At 48.2% G+C, this 15,228-nt stretch overlaps 1 protein-coding gene across 4 annotated transcripts in view; it reads left to right on the top strand.

Annotated features, from left to right (window-relative positions):
* RASGRF2 (Ras protein specific guanine nucleotide releasing factor 2) overlaps nucleotides 1–15,228 on the top strand; it is a 183,478-nt gene that overhangs the window by 137,967 nt on the left and 30,283 nt on the right. For all 4 annotated transcript variants that reach the window (XM_060235762.1, XM_060235763.1, XM_060235761.1 and 1 more), the window contains one exon: nucleotides 12,132–12,244. In XM_060235762.1, coding sequence (XP_060091745.1) covers nucleotides 12,132–12,244 — 113 coding nt within the window. The remainder of the gene's footprint in view (nucleotides 1–12,131; nucleotides 12,245–15,228) is intronic.

The following is a 15,228-nucleotide window of genomic DNA, read 5'->3' as shown; positions in this document are numbered from 1 at the left end:
CCCCGCGGCTTCCCCGCGGCCTCCGCTGGTCCCTGGAGGCCCTCCAGAGACTCTGGAGGGCCTCCAGGGACCAGCGGAGGCCGCGGGGAAGCCTTCGCTGGCCGGCGCTGGTCCCCGAAGGCCTTCCAGAGGCTCTGGAAGGCCTTCCGGGACCAGCGCCGGGTGCCCCGCGGCCTCTCCGCGGCCTCCGCTGGTCGCTGGAGGCCCTCCAGAGTCTCTGGAGGGCTTCCAGCGACCAGCGGAGGCCACGGAGAGGCCTCCACCACTGCCGCCGGGCCCCGCGCGCGGGCGGGGAAGGCGGGGAGTGAGGGTGGGAGCGTCCCTGCGCGTGCGCAGGGGCCCTGCGCAGGCGCAGGGACGCTCCCTCACTCACTCCCCGCCTTCCCCGCCCGCGCCCGCGGCCCACCGGCTCCGGGGCTGCCTAAACCGGGACCTTTAATGGTCCCAGTATAGGCAGCCCGGGATCCGGGATTGGGTGGCCAGATCCGGGAATGTCCCGGGAGACCGGGACGGTCTGGCCACCCTAAATTGCATATAAATATAATTCTACTGCAGGGAAAGTGAAACGTGTTTTTTCCCTGCTGCATAGCAACAGTCTTTTTGCTTGTAAGCTTTAAACAGCCTTCTTCATATTCATTTGCTACATACCAGATATTTCTGTGGTCTAGAATGTTGCCACATGAGAAATGTAGAGCTTGTCAAAGCATCCCTGGGGCTGTGGTCAGACTGGCAGCTTGGGGTGCTTTGGAGGTGGTGCTAAGTACTCTGTCACATTTTCTGATGGAGATTTTTGAGCAGACTCCCACCGTGATCTGGCTGCACCATGCTTTTTCCATGGTTGACCATTCAGATTAGTGCTGTGTGTCAACCACAGAGAGCATGGTCTGGTCTTTTATTTGTTTAAAACAAGTTTTCCATTTTTGGAAAATGTTTTATGGGTGCGCCCATGTGCATATGCTCTGTAATTTTAAAAAACAGATTGGTGAAACCAGAGCTAAACAGGATTGGCCATTGTGAGACTACCAAGGAAGACTGGGATTGCTGCTTGGAGGAAGGCAATGGCAAACCATTGTTGCTTTTCTCTTGCCTTGAACATCCCATAGCTGAGGTCACCTTCAGTAGGTTGTGACTTGATGGCAGATTCTTAGGTCATCAGACTAGTGGTGGTGTAAAGTGCCATCAAGTCGCAGCCCATTTATAGTGACACTATAAGGTTTTCAAATCAAGAGATGTTCAGAGGTGGTTTGCTGTTGCCTGCCTCTACATAGCAACCCTGATCTTCCTTGGTTCTCAAATGCTAACCAGTTTCTGAGATCTGACAAGATTGGGCTAGCCTGGACCATCAAGGTCAGGGAGGTGTTCAAAGTGCTTCCTGTTATTATCTCAGATCTCAATAATGGAAAACTGTTGTCTGTAGACATGCAACACTTTGTACTCTTGATATGTTATAGATCTCTTACCAACAGGCTTTTGGCACAAAATACAACCAAAAGCAGATTTATTTATTAAGCTGAAGAAGTCACTAGAAACCAGAATTAAAATGTGTTGAATTAAGTGTAATAGTGTATGTGTCCTAACTGTACATTCAAAATAAATGTACAAGAGTTTCAAGAACTTTGCAAATGACTATTGTTTCAGTTTCTATGGAAACAGATGCTGAATTGCTGCCCACATGATAGCAAACAAATCACTATAAAAAGGAACTGCTGCATATATACTAGGTAGATGAAGCTTTCTAGTTTAAATCCTTTATCCAAACATCTGTGCTGAGCTCAAATGCAAATGACTAGAATTAGTGTTTCTCAATTACTCCAGACATGAGCATCTACAAAAGATATTTTCTATGTGCCTTTATTTTAATCCTTTCCTTTTCTATTACCACAACTTTTAACCATTAGCAATATTCCTAAATCCTCTAAACTAGAAAAAGATAAAACAGTTAAAATCTTAAACAATTTGAAGTTATAAACAAAACATCGGATTTATGCTCAAGTGATTTGAGAGTCAGATAGTGTTAATTATGTTTGAAAAAAATCAAATTCCTTGGGCATATGATTACAGAAAGCTTTTAGAAAAATTACTGCTTATAGAATTAAAAAGGATTCCTTAGCGTGCTAAATGAAAATTCAGTGTTGCTATACACACACACAGAGTAGGCCCCATGGTGCAGAGTGATAAGCTGCAGTACTGTAGTGAGGACTGGCTCCAATGAGTCCTCCCTCAGAAGCCTTTAGTGATAGCTTTCAGACCAACGCTCTTTCTCTGATAACATTGTTGGTCTTAAGCACAGGACTTCAGTCTATCGCTGTCTCTTACTTTCCGTCCCTATAGCTATATCTGTATCTGGCCTACTGGTACAGGACACTATTCCCCCCTCCCTATCTCTGTCTGTTTCCCTTCCAGAGAAGGATAGGGGGGTCCTCAGTCAATCAAGAGAGTGCTCAGCCAATTGAGAGAAAGCCTTTCCTCTTCCTCCCTCCCTCAGCAAATCATGAGAAGGCTTTCTCTATGGCTCTTTCTCTCCTCCTCTATCCCGCAGTCAGTCGAGGAAAGGCTTTCTTTCCTCTGCAAAATAGAGAGACAGGCTTGAAACCCCCCCCCCATATTTTCCTGGTGGGGACTGAGCCCCCTCTGGGCAACCAACACAGGACTTGGGGCTTCAGAGGCATGAATGGGGTAATAAAGTCTACATGTGCTTTTCCCTCTGAGCTGCAAAGTCAGTGGTGTAATGACTTTACAACCTCAGCTTCTTAGACATGCTAATTGAGCTAAAACAGACACAAATGGATTTGATAGAGGGATGGAGAAACTTTTCCCACCAGAGTCTAGGTGTCAATATGCATATTAACCAGTGTTGGTAACCTCTAATTAGGTAAATCAATACATTGGCAGATCTGAGTCAAGGGGGTTGGGAGATCTGGTAACTTTCTTTCCTGGCATAGCTCTTCCAGCACACATGAGATACAGACCTCTCTGAAATCTAGGAAAAGTGACTATTTTTTTCATCCATCCAGCCGATCTAGAGTGTCAAAAGACTCTTGATATTGTAAGGTAACTGAGATCTGCAAAATTTTTCAGTTGTATTTTTGGATTAATCACTAACATATTGATATCCAGCACATATCAATCCTTAAAAGTTTGGTTGGAAAATTAAGCCTGACTGGCTACACCCACTTTTAATGTACCAACAGTCAGACTGCAGGCTCTCTTTGGTGGATTCAACATACTTGCTTGGCTCCAATTTACATGTGGGGGGAAAGTGAGATTCAGTGTAGGTGGACATGAAGATCAGAGGCCTTTAAAAATTTCCTAATGGATTATATTTGTTGTTTTGCTGCTGTTGGTTTTATGATGTGAGCCATCCTGAGCCCATTTTGTGGGTATGGCAGGTGTGACGGAATCGAAGGGTTAAAGTAGTAGCTGAGGACTCAAAGAGCACTGAGTCATGTTACCTGAGGGTGGGGGGCCAGGTGCTCTCAGAACTCTCAGGTCTGGAGGGGGGGGGGGGTTAACTGTCAGAAAATGGTCAAAAGGGGGGAGTTGGAGACAGAGTGCTGTGAAGGAGACTTCATGGGGAGGGAAGTTCTTGGTTGGCTCGGTGAAATCAGCCAGGTCACTGTGTAGGGCATATCTCTTGGTCAAGGGTGCCCTCAGAGAAAGAGGAGGGTGACAAGGGAGTGTCAAGGTGGATGACAATAGTGGTCACAGACATATTTTACACTGCTCCTAAAAACTTATAAGGTGGCGGAGGGAGAGCCATGGGTCTGAGGGAGTCAGGAGAGCTGGGGGCTGTCACACCAGTTGACTCAAGGGACCAGGTACATAAAGCCCAAAAGGCCAGCCTGAGTAAAGTTTTGGAGAAGGGAATAATAAAAGGACTGTGAACCCTGAAAAACCTCAGTGCCCTACTGAAAGTGTCAAGCCTACAGCCTGTATATAAACTGTTATTCATAAGAAGACACAAATTATCCTCTGTATAACCATCCCATCACCCCCAGTTCAAGCCTATCTGTAAATAAAGTACTGTGATTGATTGTTACGATCTCCAGTGCCTGAGTCTTTGGGAGAGACATCTATTCAGCAGTGATCCCCTCCTTAGCCATCAACAGGACCCCCGAAGTGACTAATATCATTATATGTCCTTTCTCAGTCACGGGCAAAAGGCGGCCATTGCATTAAATGGTTATAGCAGGATATGTTGAATACATGAAATGAAATGAAAGTTTGATTTCTGAGTATAAGTGAAAACTGAATGATTTAGGTATCAACAGCTTTCCTGAAAAACTGTAGCATATGTTGAACCCAACATGTAGTTGGTGACAGCTAGTTTGGTGTAGTAGTTAAGTGCGTGGACTCTTATCTGGGAGAACCGGGTTTTATTCCCCGCTCCTCCACTTGCAGCTGCTGGAATTGCCTTGGGTCAGTCATTGCTTTTGTAAGAGTTGTCCTTGAAAGGGAAGCTGCTGTAAGAGCTCTCTTAGCCCCACCTACCGCACAGGGTGTCTGTTGTGGGGGGGGGGGGAAGTAAAGGAGATTGTGACCACTCTGAGATTCAGAGTATAGGGCAGGATATAAATCCAATAATAATATCCTCCTCCTCCTTCTTCTTCCTCATCTCAATTTATACCCCATCCTACTCCTTAGCAAAAAAAAAAATCCATGCCTCATGTCAGAGAAATATTTGTGTGTCTGAAAAAATATCAAAAGGTAAGAAGGCACTGTGATGGGGCTATAGACACCATTTTGTTGGTGTTAAAGGTGCCACTGGGCTCCAACTCAGTTCTCACATTTGTTGACTGCTTTATTATCTGTATACCAATTTACTGTGATTTACACATCTTACCCAATGTGTTATTCCACTGGCCAACTCCCACCTTTTCTTGGGTTTGGCCTGGTCCATGGGCATTGTTGGAGGGGGTGTTCCTTAAATTTATGGGGAGTTTCTCCATGAATTCATAGATAGTGATAATAGAGGCCCCTCCCTGTGATGTCGCTTGCACCTTCCTATGATGTCACTGGATCAAATGTCTCTGGCTGGGTCCAAGCCCCCCCCCCCCCCGGGAAACTGAAAAGTCTACACCTCTGCCTTAGCCAATGGGAGTGTAGGGAGAGCTATAAACTGCCAGAACCAAGTTTGGGTTTCTTTTTACTGAGAGAAGCAACATCAGTTGCCTAGCAGTAGCCACTGCCTAGCAGTTTCTGCAGTGGGCCAACCCTTTTCTGTCCTGGGGCCAGCAGTGGTTGTGGGAGAGGAGAGTCAGCCAGTGTGATGCAAGAGTAGTTGCTGGATGGTTTGACAAGCCAAAGGTTGATGCACCACAGTCCCACCCAGTCCCAACCAATGAAGGAACTCAGATTTAATTTAATTTGTGATTTATACCCCGCCCTATCCCGCTTAAATCCCAGGATTTAAAATATCTCATAAACGTGATACATAAAATAGAGGGTCACAACTCCAACAATAACACAGCCAGAAGCCACCATTCAGCTGTTGGTACGGCATCAGCTGGTTAACACCACTTAGCACAGCTTCAGGTCATTGACACCACTCAGACCCTTGACCAACTCAAGCACAAGGATAGTAAAATGCTGGGGGAAGGTTTCAGAGGACGCCCGGTGAATTAAAAGCCTGGCAGAAGAGCTCCGTCTTACAGGCCCTGCGAAACTTAGGTAAGTCCTGCATGGTCCAGATCTTCAATCGGAGCTGATTCCACCAGGTAGGGGCCCAAATTGAAAAGGCCTTGGCCCTTGTTGAGGCCAACCGGGCGTCCTTAGGACCAGGGATCACAAGAAGATGTGTAGATGATCTCAAAGCTCAGGGAGCTCTTATGGGGAGAGGCAATCCTGAAGATATGCAGGTCCCAGGCTGTAAAGGGCCTTAAAGGTAAGGACCAACACCTTGAAACGGATCCGGTACTCAATAGTGAGCCAATGCAGTTTGCGCAGCATCGGCTGCATTCACGCCTGCATAGGCCTCAGTGCTAATAACCGGGCTGCTGCGTTCTGCATCCGCTGGAGTTTCCGAAGCAGAGTCAAGGGTAGCGCCGCGTAGAGAGAATTACAATAGTCTAATCTGGAAGTGACCATTGCATGAATCACTGTGGCTAAATCACAGGGTGCCAGATAGGGGGCCAACTGCTGGGCTTCCCTCAGATAGAAAAAGGCAGTCCTTGCAGTGGCAGCAACCTGAGCCTCCATAGATAACATGGCATCCAGGACTACCTCCAAGCTCTTCACTTCTGTTGATGGCATTAATGGAATACCATCAAAGGGTGGGAGCCTGATCCCACTCCCTGCCCCCCCCCCCCGATCCAGACACACGATTTCCATCTTAGATATTTTTAACTTAAGCTGACTTTGACACAACCAACCAGCCACAGCCTGCAACGCCTCACCCAATTGATCTGGGGCAGAGTATGGGCAGCCATCAATAAGCAGATAGAGCTGGGTGTCATCAGCATATTGGTGGCAACCCAGCCCATATCTCCAAACCATCTGGGCAAGGGGGTGCATATAGATATTAAATATCAGGGAAAGGATTCAAGTGAGTGTCGCTGGGACAACTTCCCCCCACTGAGGGCCACCCTTTGTCCCTGACCATGGAGAAAGGAGACCAGCTACTGTAAAGCTAGTCTCTGGATCCCTGCATTGGTGAGGCGGTGGGCCAACAACTCATGGTCGACCATATCAAATGCTGCTGAGAAGTCTAAAAGTATCAGCAGTGCCAATCTGCCACAATCCAGATGCCTTTGAAAATCATCCACCAAGGTGACCAACACCATCTCCGTCCCATGGGTGGGGCGAAAGCTGGACTGGAAAGGGTCCAGGATATCAGTTTCCTCCAAGAAGGTCTAGAGCTGTGTTGCCACCGCCTTCACTACCTTTGGAATGGTAAGTTGGATACTGGGCGGTAGTTAGTAAGGACCATAGGGTCCAAAGATGGTTTTTTAAGGAGAGGGCAGATCACTGCCTCTTTCAATGCCCCTGGGAACACCCCTAATGATAGCGATGTGTTAACAATCTCACACAGGGGAATCCCAACTTTCTCACTACTGGCTTTAGTCAGCCATGATGATCAAGAAGGCAAGTGGTCGGTTTCACAGCTATCAGAATCTTGTCAACCTCCTCCTGAGAGAGCCGGCTGAAGTGATCCCAAGTCGGACCCAAAGACAGACAAAGGGCCTCCAGTTCACATATTGTATCAATTGCGGCTGGGAGGTCGCAGTGGAGTGAAGAGATTTTATCTGCAAAATGATTCGCAAAAGCCTCACAGCCAATAGCCAATTCTCTAGCATTTGGAATGCCCTGCGGCAAAGAAGTCAGAGATCGAATTAATCTAAATAACTGGGCCAGGCATGATGGAGGCCACGTAGAACTTCTTAGTGGCCTTCATGGCCATCTCATAGGTCTGAACAAAAGACCTAAAGGATGCTTTCGTAGTCTCGTTGCGAGCTCTTCGCCATGCTCTCTCTAGCCATCTTAGTTCCCGCTTAATTTGTCTCAGCACCATGGAATACCAAGGAGCTAAGTGGTCACGAGGACGAAAAGAGTGCCGAAGGGCGACCACATCAATGGCCTCAGAAAGACAGGCATGCCAGTCTTCCACTAGGCCATCTAATCAGCCATCAGGGGGAATCAGATCCCGCAGGGCCTTTTGGAACACCTTAGGGTCCATCAGGCTCTGTGGGCAAACAAATGCACTTGCTGCCTAAACAGGGAGAGCCAGGCATGCATAGCCAGGCCTTCAGGGCAAGGTGGTCCGACCATGGCACTGCATCCGTGATACAGTCCACCATAATCCCTGAGGCAAAGATGAGATCCAGCATGTGTCCTGCTTAGTGTGTAGGAGCCAAAACAAATTGGGAGAGTCCTAATGCCACCATGGATGACATTAGGTCCTTAGCCTGTAAAGAGGCTATGTCCTCCACATGGACATTAAAGTCTTGTGAGCAAAAATTCTACTTTGTGAGCTACTGGCATTAAAGTTGTGAGCTACTGCATAAATTAGTTTGCTCTGGGGCCATTTTTTCTGAGCTAAGTTAAAAATGTGCAAGCCAGAGGCTAAAAAACTGTGAGCTAGCTCACACTAACTCAGCTTAGAGGGAACAAAGCAAGAGTCAAGTTGCACCTTTAAGACCAACAAAGTTTTATTCAGAATGTAAGCTTTCGTGTGCTAGAAACACACTTTATAAGACAAAAGTTTGGAATGGCAAGCAGTCCTAAATATAAATAATTCAGACCAACATGGCTGCCCACCTGGATCTATCAGCTTAGAGGGGACACTGGTTCTGAATTGATCTTCTTAGGCTTGGTGCTTTATTCACCAATCTTAAAAAAGGTAAAGGTAGTCCCCTGTGCAAGCACCAGTTGTTTTCGACTCTGGGGTTACGTTGTTTTCACAATGTTTTCAAGGCAGACTTTTTACGGGGTGTTTTGCCATTGCCTTCCCCAGTCATCTACACTTTCCCCCCAGCAAGCTGGGTACTCATTTTACCAACCTCAGAAGGATGGAAGGCTGAGTCAACCTGGAGCCGGCTGCCTGAACCAGCTTTTGCTGGGATCGAACTCAGGTCGTGAGCAGAGGACCTCTGACTGCAGTACTGCAGCTTTACCACTCTGCACCACGGGGCTCTTCACTAGCCTTAGCTATGCTGAATTAAATGGTGAATTAAATCTGCGGAATGATTCTTATTGTGTCAGAGAGATTATGATTCACACCACACCTTGGAAAAGTAATTTAAAAACAGTTTGAAACAAGTAATATGTAACTGTTCCAGATAGAACTGTTGGTAAGGCTAGCACAGCATTTCCAAATAACTGAAAGTGAATTTGTTATACTGTGTTTTTAGATGGTAGTATGAATTGTCCCTAAACAGCATACCCATTCTGTTGGAATCACTGGAATTTAGCTCCTGCTGAAGGCATATTTGTGATGTGTATGTTTAAAACGCATCGTGTACCTAAAATATATAAAATGAATTGTGTTATACAGTGACCCTATCAGGGAGCTGGACACAACTGCAATTATTTGTCTACTATATGCACAGAGATCAAGTCAGTTTTACTGCTGTGTAATGTGAGAAACTGACTGTACGATGTTAAATAGGATTGCACTGTAAAGTTTAGTCTCCAATATAATCCTAAATTCTTACATTAAATAATAGTTATTTGCAGGGGCGTAGCTAGGGCTTTGGGGGCCTGGGGCCCAAGATTTATGTGGGCCCCCCTATGTGTGGGCATGCTGCCAGAAACAGGATATGATGTCACTCCCGGTGATGTCACTTCCGCAGGATGGCCACCACTTGTGGGGGGGGGGGAACAGGAAGTGGTGTCACTTTGGGGGCCTTTTCTACAAAAGATGAAACACTTCATCTCCATCCATCTCCAGTGACTACTTTCAGAGCTTTGGACTAGGGAAGGGAGGGCATTGATAAACTAGGAGTGACAGAGAACCATAATCCGATTAAAAAAAAAAAAATTTAAGGGTAAGGAAAGGACGGAGAGGGCCATCAAGAAGCGACTAAGGGTATTCTGGTGCCCCTTTGCTCCCTAAGAGGCACAGGAGAGAGGCCGGTGGGCAGGTAAGCTGCCGGTGGTGCCTCCGAAGAGGCCGGGATGACCCAAGCGAGGATCCCCGAGCAAGAGGAGGTGGGGGGCGGGTAGGAGTCAGCACTCACCCGGCAGGGCTGCCGTCGTTGCAAGTGACCGAGCTGTTGAGCAGCAAGTGGAGCCTCAGCTCCTGGTGCAGGTTTTGCGCCAAGCAAGGATACAGCGACTGGGCCAGACTTTTGATCTGAGCCATGAAACTGTCCATGTTGCCCTCGACGGCGGTAAAGTCCAGCGGGAAGCTCTCCACCGGCTGCCCGGCCGCCTCGCTCCGCTCGCGAGCCGCCACCTGCTGCTGCCCCCGCCGCCTCCAGCTTTTCCTGCCCTCCCCGCCGCCGGGCCCCCAGTGCAGCAGCCCCAAGAGCAGCAGCAGCGGCAGCCTCTGCACCATCCCTCTGCCCATCGCGCCGCGGAGCCACCTGCCGGGAAGGAGGGAGAGGAAGGAGCTGCGGCGGCTCGAGGGCGCCTCGGGGACGCCGCACTCTGCCCCTGGCGGCGAGCGGCGCTTCGCGGACTCTGCGTCGGGGGCTCCCACCGGCGGCCTGCGCCTGACCGCCAGCCCAGGGTCTCGCCACGGGGAGGGAAGCAGGAGCCGGTGCCTGACGGTGCCCGAGCGGCCGGGGCTCTGCGGGGGCCCCCAGACCCCCCAGACCTGGGGTGACCCACCCCCCCGCCCCCCTCCCTACGCCACTGGTTATTTGACATATTCTTTAGTATCAAAGTATAAGCAGCAAAGTGCTGGTTATACTCCTCAGTACAGTTTCTGCTTGTTGTTCCTTCCTACTGAGTAGTGTAATGGTTTGTTCACAAGCCATCTTATTGGCTGCCCCAACCAGAAGGAATGGCCAACCAGAAGAAGCAGAACACTTTACTGACAGCTTTCAAGAAATGCTGTAAGATGGTGCCATTTTACTGCCTTGGGATCAGTAGGTTTTTGAGTTGGTCTTCTCTGACTGGTCTTGTGTGTCTGAGTCTGGTGGCACTTTTAAGACCAACAAAGGCTTATTCCGCATTTGGCATTTGCCCTCCTTTCGCTCTGGGGTTGTTCCATGTGGGCCAGATTTCCCGATTCCGCAATAGAGGATTTCCCCCGGATTCAATTCCCAATCTGTTCCATGTTTTCTGATTCCGCATTACCGCTGCTCCCAGAGTTTCCTCCTCCCTCATACATTTCCCTTTTTTTTTTACATGCATGCGTGTTTGCATTACAACGTAACGTCTTTGTTTGCATTACAACGTAATGCCAGAGGCATAATACTTGCAAAGTCACGTGTTTTCCTTTCGCCCTGCCATTGGCAGGTTAAGCCCCATGAAATCTGAGTCGGCGAATGTTAAGCACAGGATTGATTTTTTTCGGAGGGGGAAGAAAGTAATCACAATGCAATGGCACATTATCAAATTCACGTGGAATATAGTAAAGAGCCTCCAAATGCCTCCAAATGCTTTCGAAGGTAAGGGGAGAGAGACCCCTCGCATCCTTCTCAAATGGTTTTTTTGCATGCGAACAAAGAAAAGTTCCAGTCATGAAAGAGAGGTGGAAACGTGACATTTGCGGAGGGGGGGGCACAGAAAAGGACCCAGCCGCCAGTTTGGGCAGCGCCGAAGCACTCACCAACCCCCCCCACATCACTGAAAAAGAAGCGAAAGGGAGTTTAATTTGCCCCTCCAACAACCCCCTACGATCGATGCTTCGAAAATTGATGCGCCGTTCTCTCGGCGACCTGGATTTCCACACACACACAAACACACACACGCCAGTCCCTCTTTGCAAGCAACTCCGAACTTCCCTGGCAGCCTGCGCCCTGTGGAGGCCCCCCCCCAGCCCCTCCATAAGTGATGCATTCGGAAAAAACAAAATAGCATTGCATCGTTATATTGTTTTCGCGTTGTAACACGAAATGAGTTTTTTCCATTTCAGGAAAATATTGCCTAATTTTCAAAGGGAGTAAAATTGCGGAAGTATGACGAAATAACCGGGTGGAATCATGGGCATGGAGTTATGTGGGTGTGTTCTACTGATGCTAGAAGTTTGACAATGCATTGGTGCAAGTTCCGCACATAAAATTCCGAGCCTCAGAACCGCAGCAAAAAAAAGATCTGGTATTTTGCTGATCTCCTTAATCTGGGGTGGCACCGCTTCGGAGGCGGGTCAAACTGCCACCCCGGGTCAAAATGTGCGGAAACCAACAGAATCACCCAAAGTTTAATCCCAGGTATAAGCATTCATGTGTATACACATTCCCCACTTGGCTCAAACTTTGTTCTATTGCTTCAGACCAGCATGGCTACTCTCCTGAATCTGGTCTTTTTCATGTATGTTGCTGAGCTGATAGTAGTTAGTTTTAATGATAGAATTCTGTAATGTTGATTATACTGATTTATTATTGTTTTAATGTTGTTTTAAGCAGTCTTGAGCTTTACAGAAAACTGGGATATAAAAACTTAAAACAATCCAAAACAAATCCTAGTACAGAAAATAATAATACAAGTAAATTTCTTCATTCAGGATCCTTTTTCTTTTGTAGGATTTTGAGCTAAATAACGAACTGAAAATGAATGTTCTAAATCTGCTAGAAGAAGTTTTGAGAGACCCTGACCTTTTGCCACAAGAAAGAAAGGCTACAGGAAACATACTGAGGTAAATAGACTAGAATGAATCAGTTAATACTATGAAGAACAAAGAAAATAGCCTTCTTTCACTCACTGTCTCTACCTACTCCCGTTGTCTTGGGCACTTACCCCAAAACAAGGGACTGTAAGATTATATACATATATTTTCTATCCCATCTTTATTCAGAACCATTTTTTTTATTCCGTTGAATTCTGATAGCAGATATGCATGGGCTGCAGTGCTGGGGATATCGCAAGGGCATGATGGGATGGCCGTGATGAGCAGGAGAAACTAGCCAACCATGGGGCAGGAGTCATGGGGAGCTGGCCATAAAGGCACATGAGATGCAGCCCCAGTCCCCTTAAAGACACAGACCTCAGCCAAACAGAATGTTGGCTCGGCCACAGCTATGGGCTGTTGAGTTATTATGGTCAGTTTTGGCCTAGCTGCACCTGTGACTGTGAGTTATGATCAGTTGTTAAATCAGTCTCCTATCACTCATCTGCTGGCTCAGGACCAGCTACAGCCAGCTCCTCTTCTCCCAAGAATCCTCACTTTCATGATTGCAGGCTGAGTTATGACAGGTTTTTTTTTCTAGTGGTCATATCTGAGGTGCTGGAGGTGTCCCAGTCCTCAGCAAGCTGCTGCTTCCACAGCTTTCTGCTACGCCTGCAGGAACATGTGCACTTTCCCCTTTAAGAAACAGAGCTGCCCCCATCTGTGCCAGATTTGTTGTATTTTCAGGCTTCCCATCATGCACCCATAGGGCTCCTAGCCCCCTGGTTAACACAGAAGATTTACTGCAAGCAGTACCACTTCTATTGTTTGAACCTGCAAGCCAGCTGTCATCACTAAGGCATCTTTACAGAGTTTATGGCCAAGTTCCTGAACAGCAATGGCCCAACATTAAGAACATAAGAGAAGTCATGTTGAATCAAGCCAATGGCCCATCCAGACCAACACTGTATCACACAGTGGCCAAAAAAACATTGTGCCTCTCAGCTGGCCATATGCAACCTGCAGCCTGGCCAGGGGCAGGGGTTGGGATCCTTGGATAGCAGTGCACCAACCTTCCCCCTCTTTCCTCCCCACAGGCACTTCTCTCATGGCTGTGCTAGTGGTCCTGCACTGGATGGAGGTCTGGCTGGACCAGGTAGTAACCATGAAGCAGCGCCTTGAGGGAGAGGTGGCCAGACTCCAGGTACTGGTGTTCAACATGGAGTGGCACATGTGTGGCCTCCTGGTTGCTATCACAGGCCTACCTTGTGGCTGGTGGCCTATGAGCCTCAAGGACATAGAAGTACATCTGCACAAACTCACTGGGGTCATGGGCAAGCTATCCAACCTCCTTGGGGCACTGCTGGAAGCCAGGCACTGTGAGAAGCATTTGTTGGCACCCCTTGGCCAAGTTAGGTCACCAGTGCGGCCCTATCTGTTGTTCCCCTAGGATGGGCCCACCTACATTGTTGGGTTGCAAGTACTGTTTGGTTGCTGGTGTTCATGTGTTCGCAGTAAAGTTAATTATTTATGATTGCATACTGAGTTGACCATCATGGGGTGGACCCCACCTTCTCCACACTGTTTTAGGCTGTGTCTGCTTCCTGGGTGCAACACCCCCTGGGGGCCCAATAACCTTGTTGCAGAGTTGACAGAAGGGAGGGGCTTCGGGGGGGGGGGGTGCTGTGCTAGTTTTGCTGCTGCCAAGGATGGTTTGAGACACCAGCTGCTTACCAGGATGTAAATGGATTGCTGAATGGGTCCTGCCTGTGGAGGAAACCTATTGACAGTGGTGCATCCATGGGGATTTGTACCTGGGTATAGAACACCAACCCTGGGTAACTGCTGGTATTCCACTCCAGCTGGTCTGTGGCCAGTCATCAGGAATGGCTAAGTAGGCCATCCCATATTCTGCAGGGGTCCCAGCTCAGCAGTGGGTGGAGCTCAGGGTGACATTCCCGGGGTGCCAGGTTTGACATTGTCCAACCCAACTGCACAGTGCTATGCCACTTTTGGCCCTGGGATATTGGAGGATGGGGTATAGATGGGGGGGCAGGGCTTGCTTCTTGCTATAGCTGCTGGCCCAGGGTTCTGTCGCCAGGTGGTGGGGCTGCTGTCTTGGATGCTCCAGGATGGCCTGCCTATAGAAAAAAGCTGAGATGGACATTTGTGGTAGCAGGGGGCATTTTCCATGGGTTCAGTCAGATGCACAAGGGTCTGATAACCCTCTGTCACAGTTTCCTCTGCTCAAATTGTGCTTCCATATTATGCACCTGTTCCCCAGTTGTGTGTTTGTGCTGCAACCATGGTGCAGTATACCTGACAGATATAGCCTCATGCCACACAAATTGGCATTTGGCCTGCCCATGCACAATGCTGGTGACTGGCACTGGCTGTGGCAGGTGTGGTGGGAGTATAGCCAGGATCTGATAGGTGTGACCTGTGGTGCCTGTTGGTCTTCTGTGGTCCTTGGGGCACCAGGGGCACAGCAGCTGATGGGAGGTTGCTTTTCCTGGGCTTAATAGATGCCCATGTTCTTTGTCACAGTTTTTGCAGGCATAACTCTGTGCTGTTGTTGCGGGGACATTACTGGGATGGAGTGGCTTAGGAAGGCAACTGACTGCTGCCATCCCCTGCCCCATCCCCTGCCAGTATAGGGGATTATACCAGTGGTGCCCTGGTGGGAGGAGGTCCACGGTGTTGCTACACAAGCACACAGTACCAGTGTAGCACCTCTAGGCCAGTCTGATGGCATATTTTGTGACTATGCCAGCATACTGTCTGGTTGTCTTCCAAGTGGCCACTTTCAAGTTCCTCTCTCAGGATTATTCTGTAATTGACTAAAGACAGGTAAAAGAGGCTTGAAATCACTAACAGTGCCAACGTAAGCAGAGTTATACCTTTCTAAATCCACTGAAGCTAATGGGTTTAGAATAGTTTTATTCTGTTTAGGATTGCAGTGTAACTACAAACAGTTCCTCACACCAAGCAAGTAGCAGCAACCAGTTGTTATG

This window comes from Heteronotia binoei, chromosome 4 (genome assembly GCF_032191835.1).
Source record: "Heteronotia binoei isolate CCM8104 ecotype False Entrance Well chromosome 4, APGP_CSIRO_Hbin_v1, whole genome shotgun sequence".
Taxonomy (NCBI): Eukaryota; Metazoa; Chordata; class Lepidosauria; order Squamata; family Gekkonidae; genus Heteronotia; species Heteronotia binoei.
Note: the sequence above shows the minus strand (reverse complement) of the source record. Positions and strands in the feature narration are given on the sequence as shown.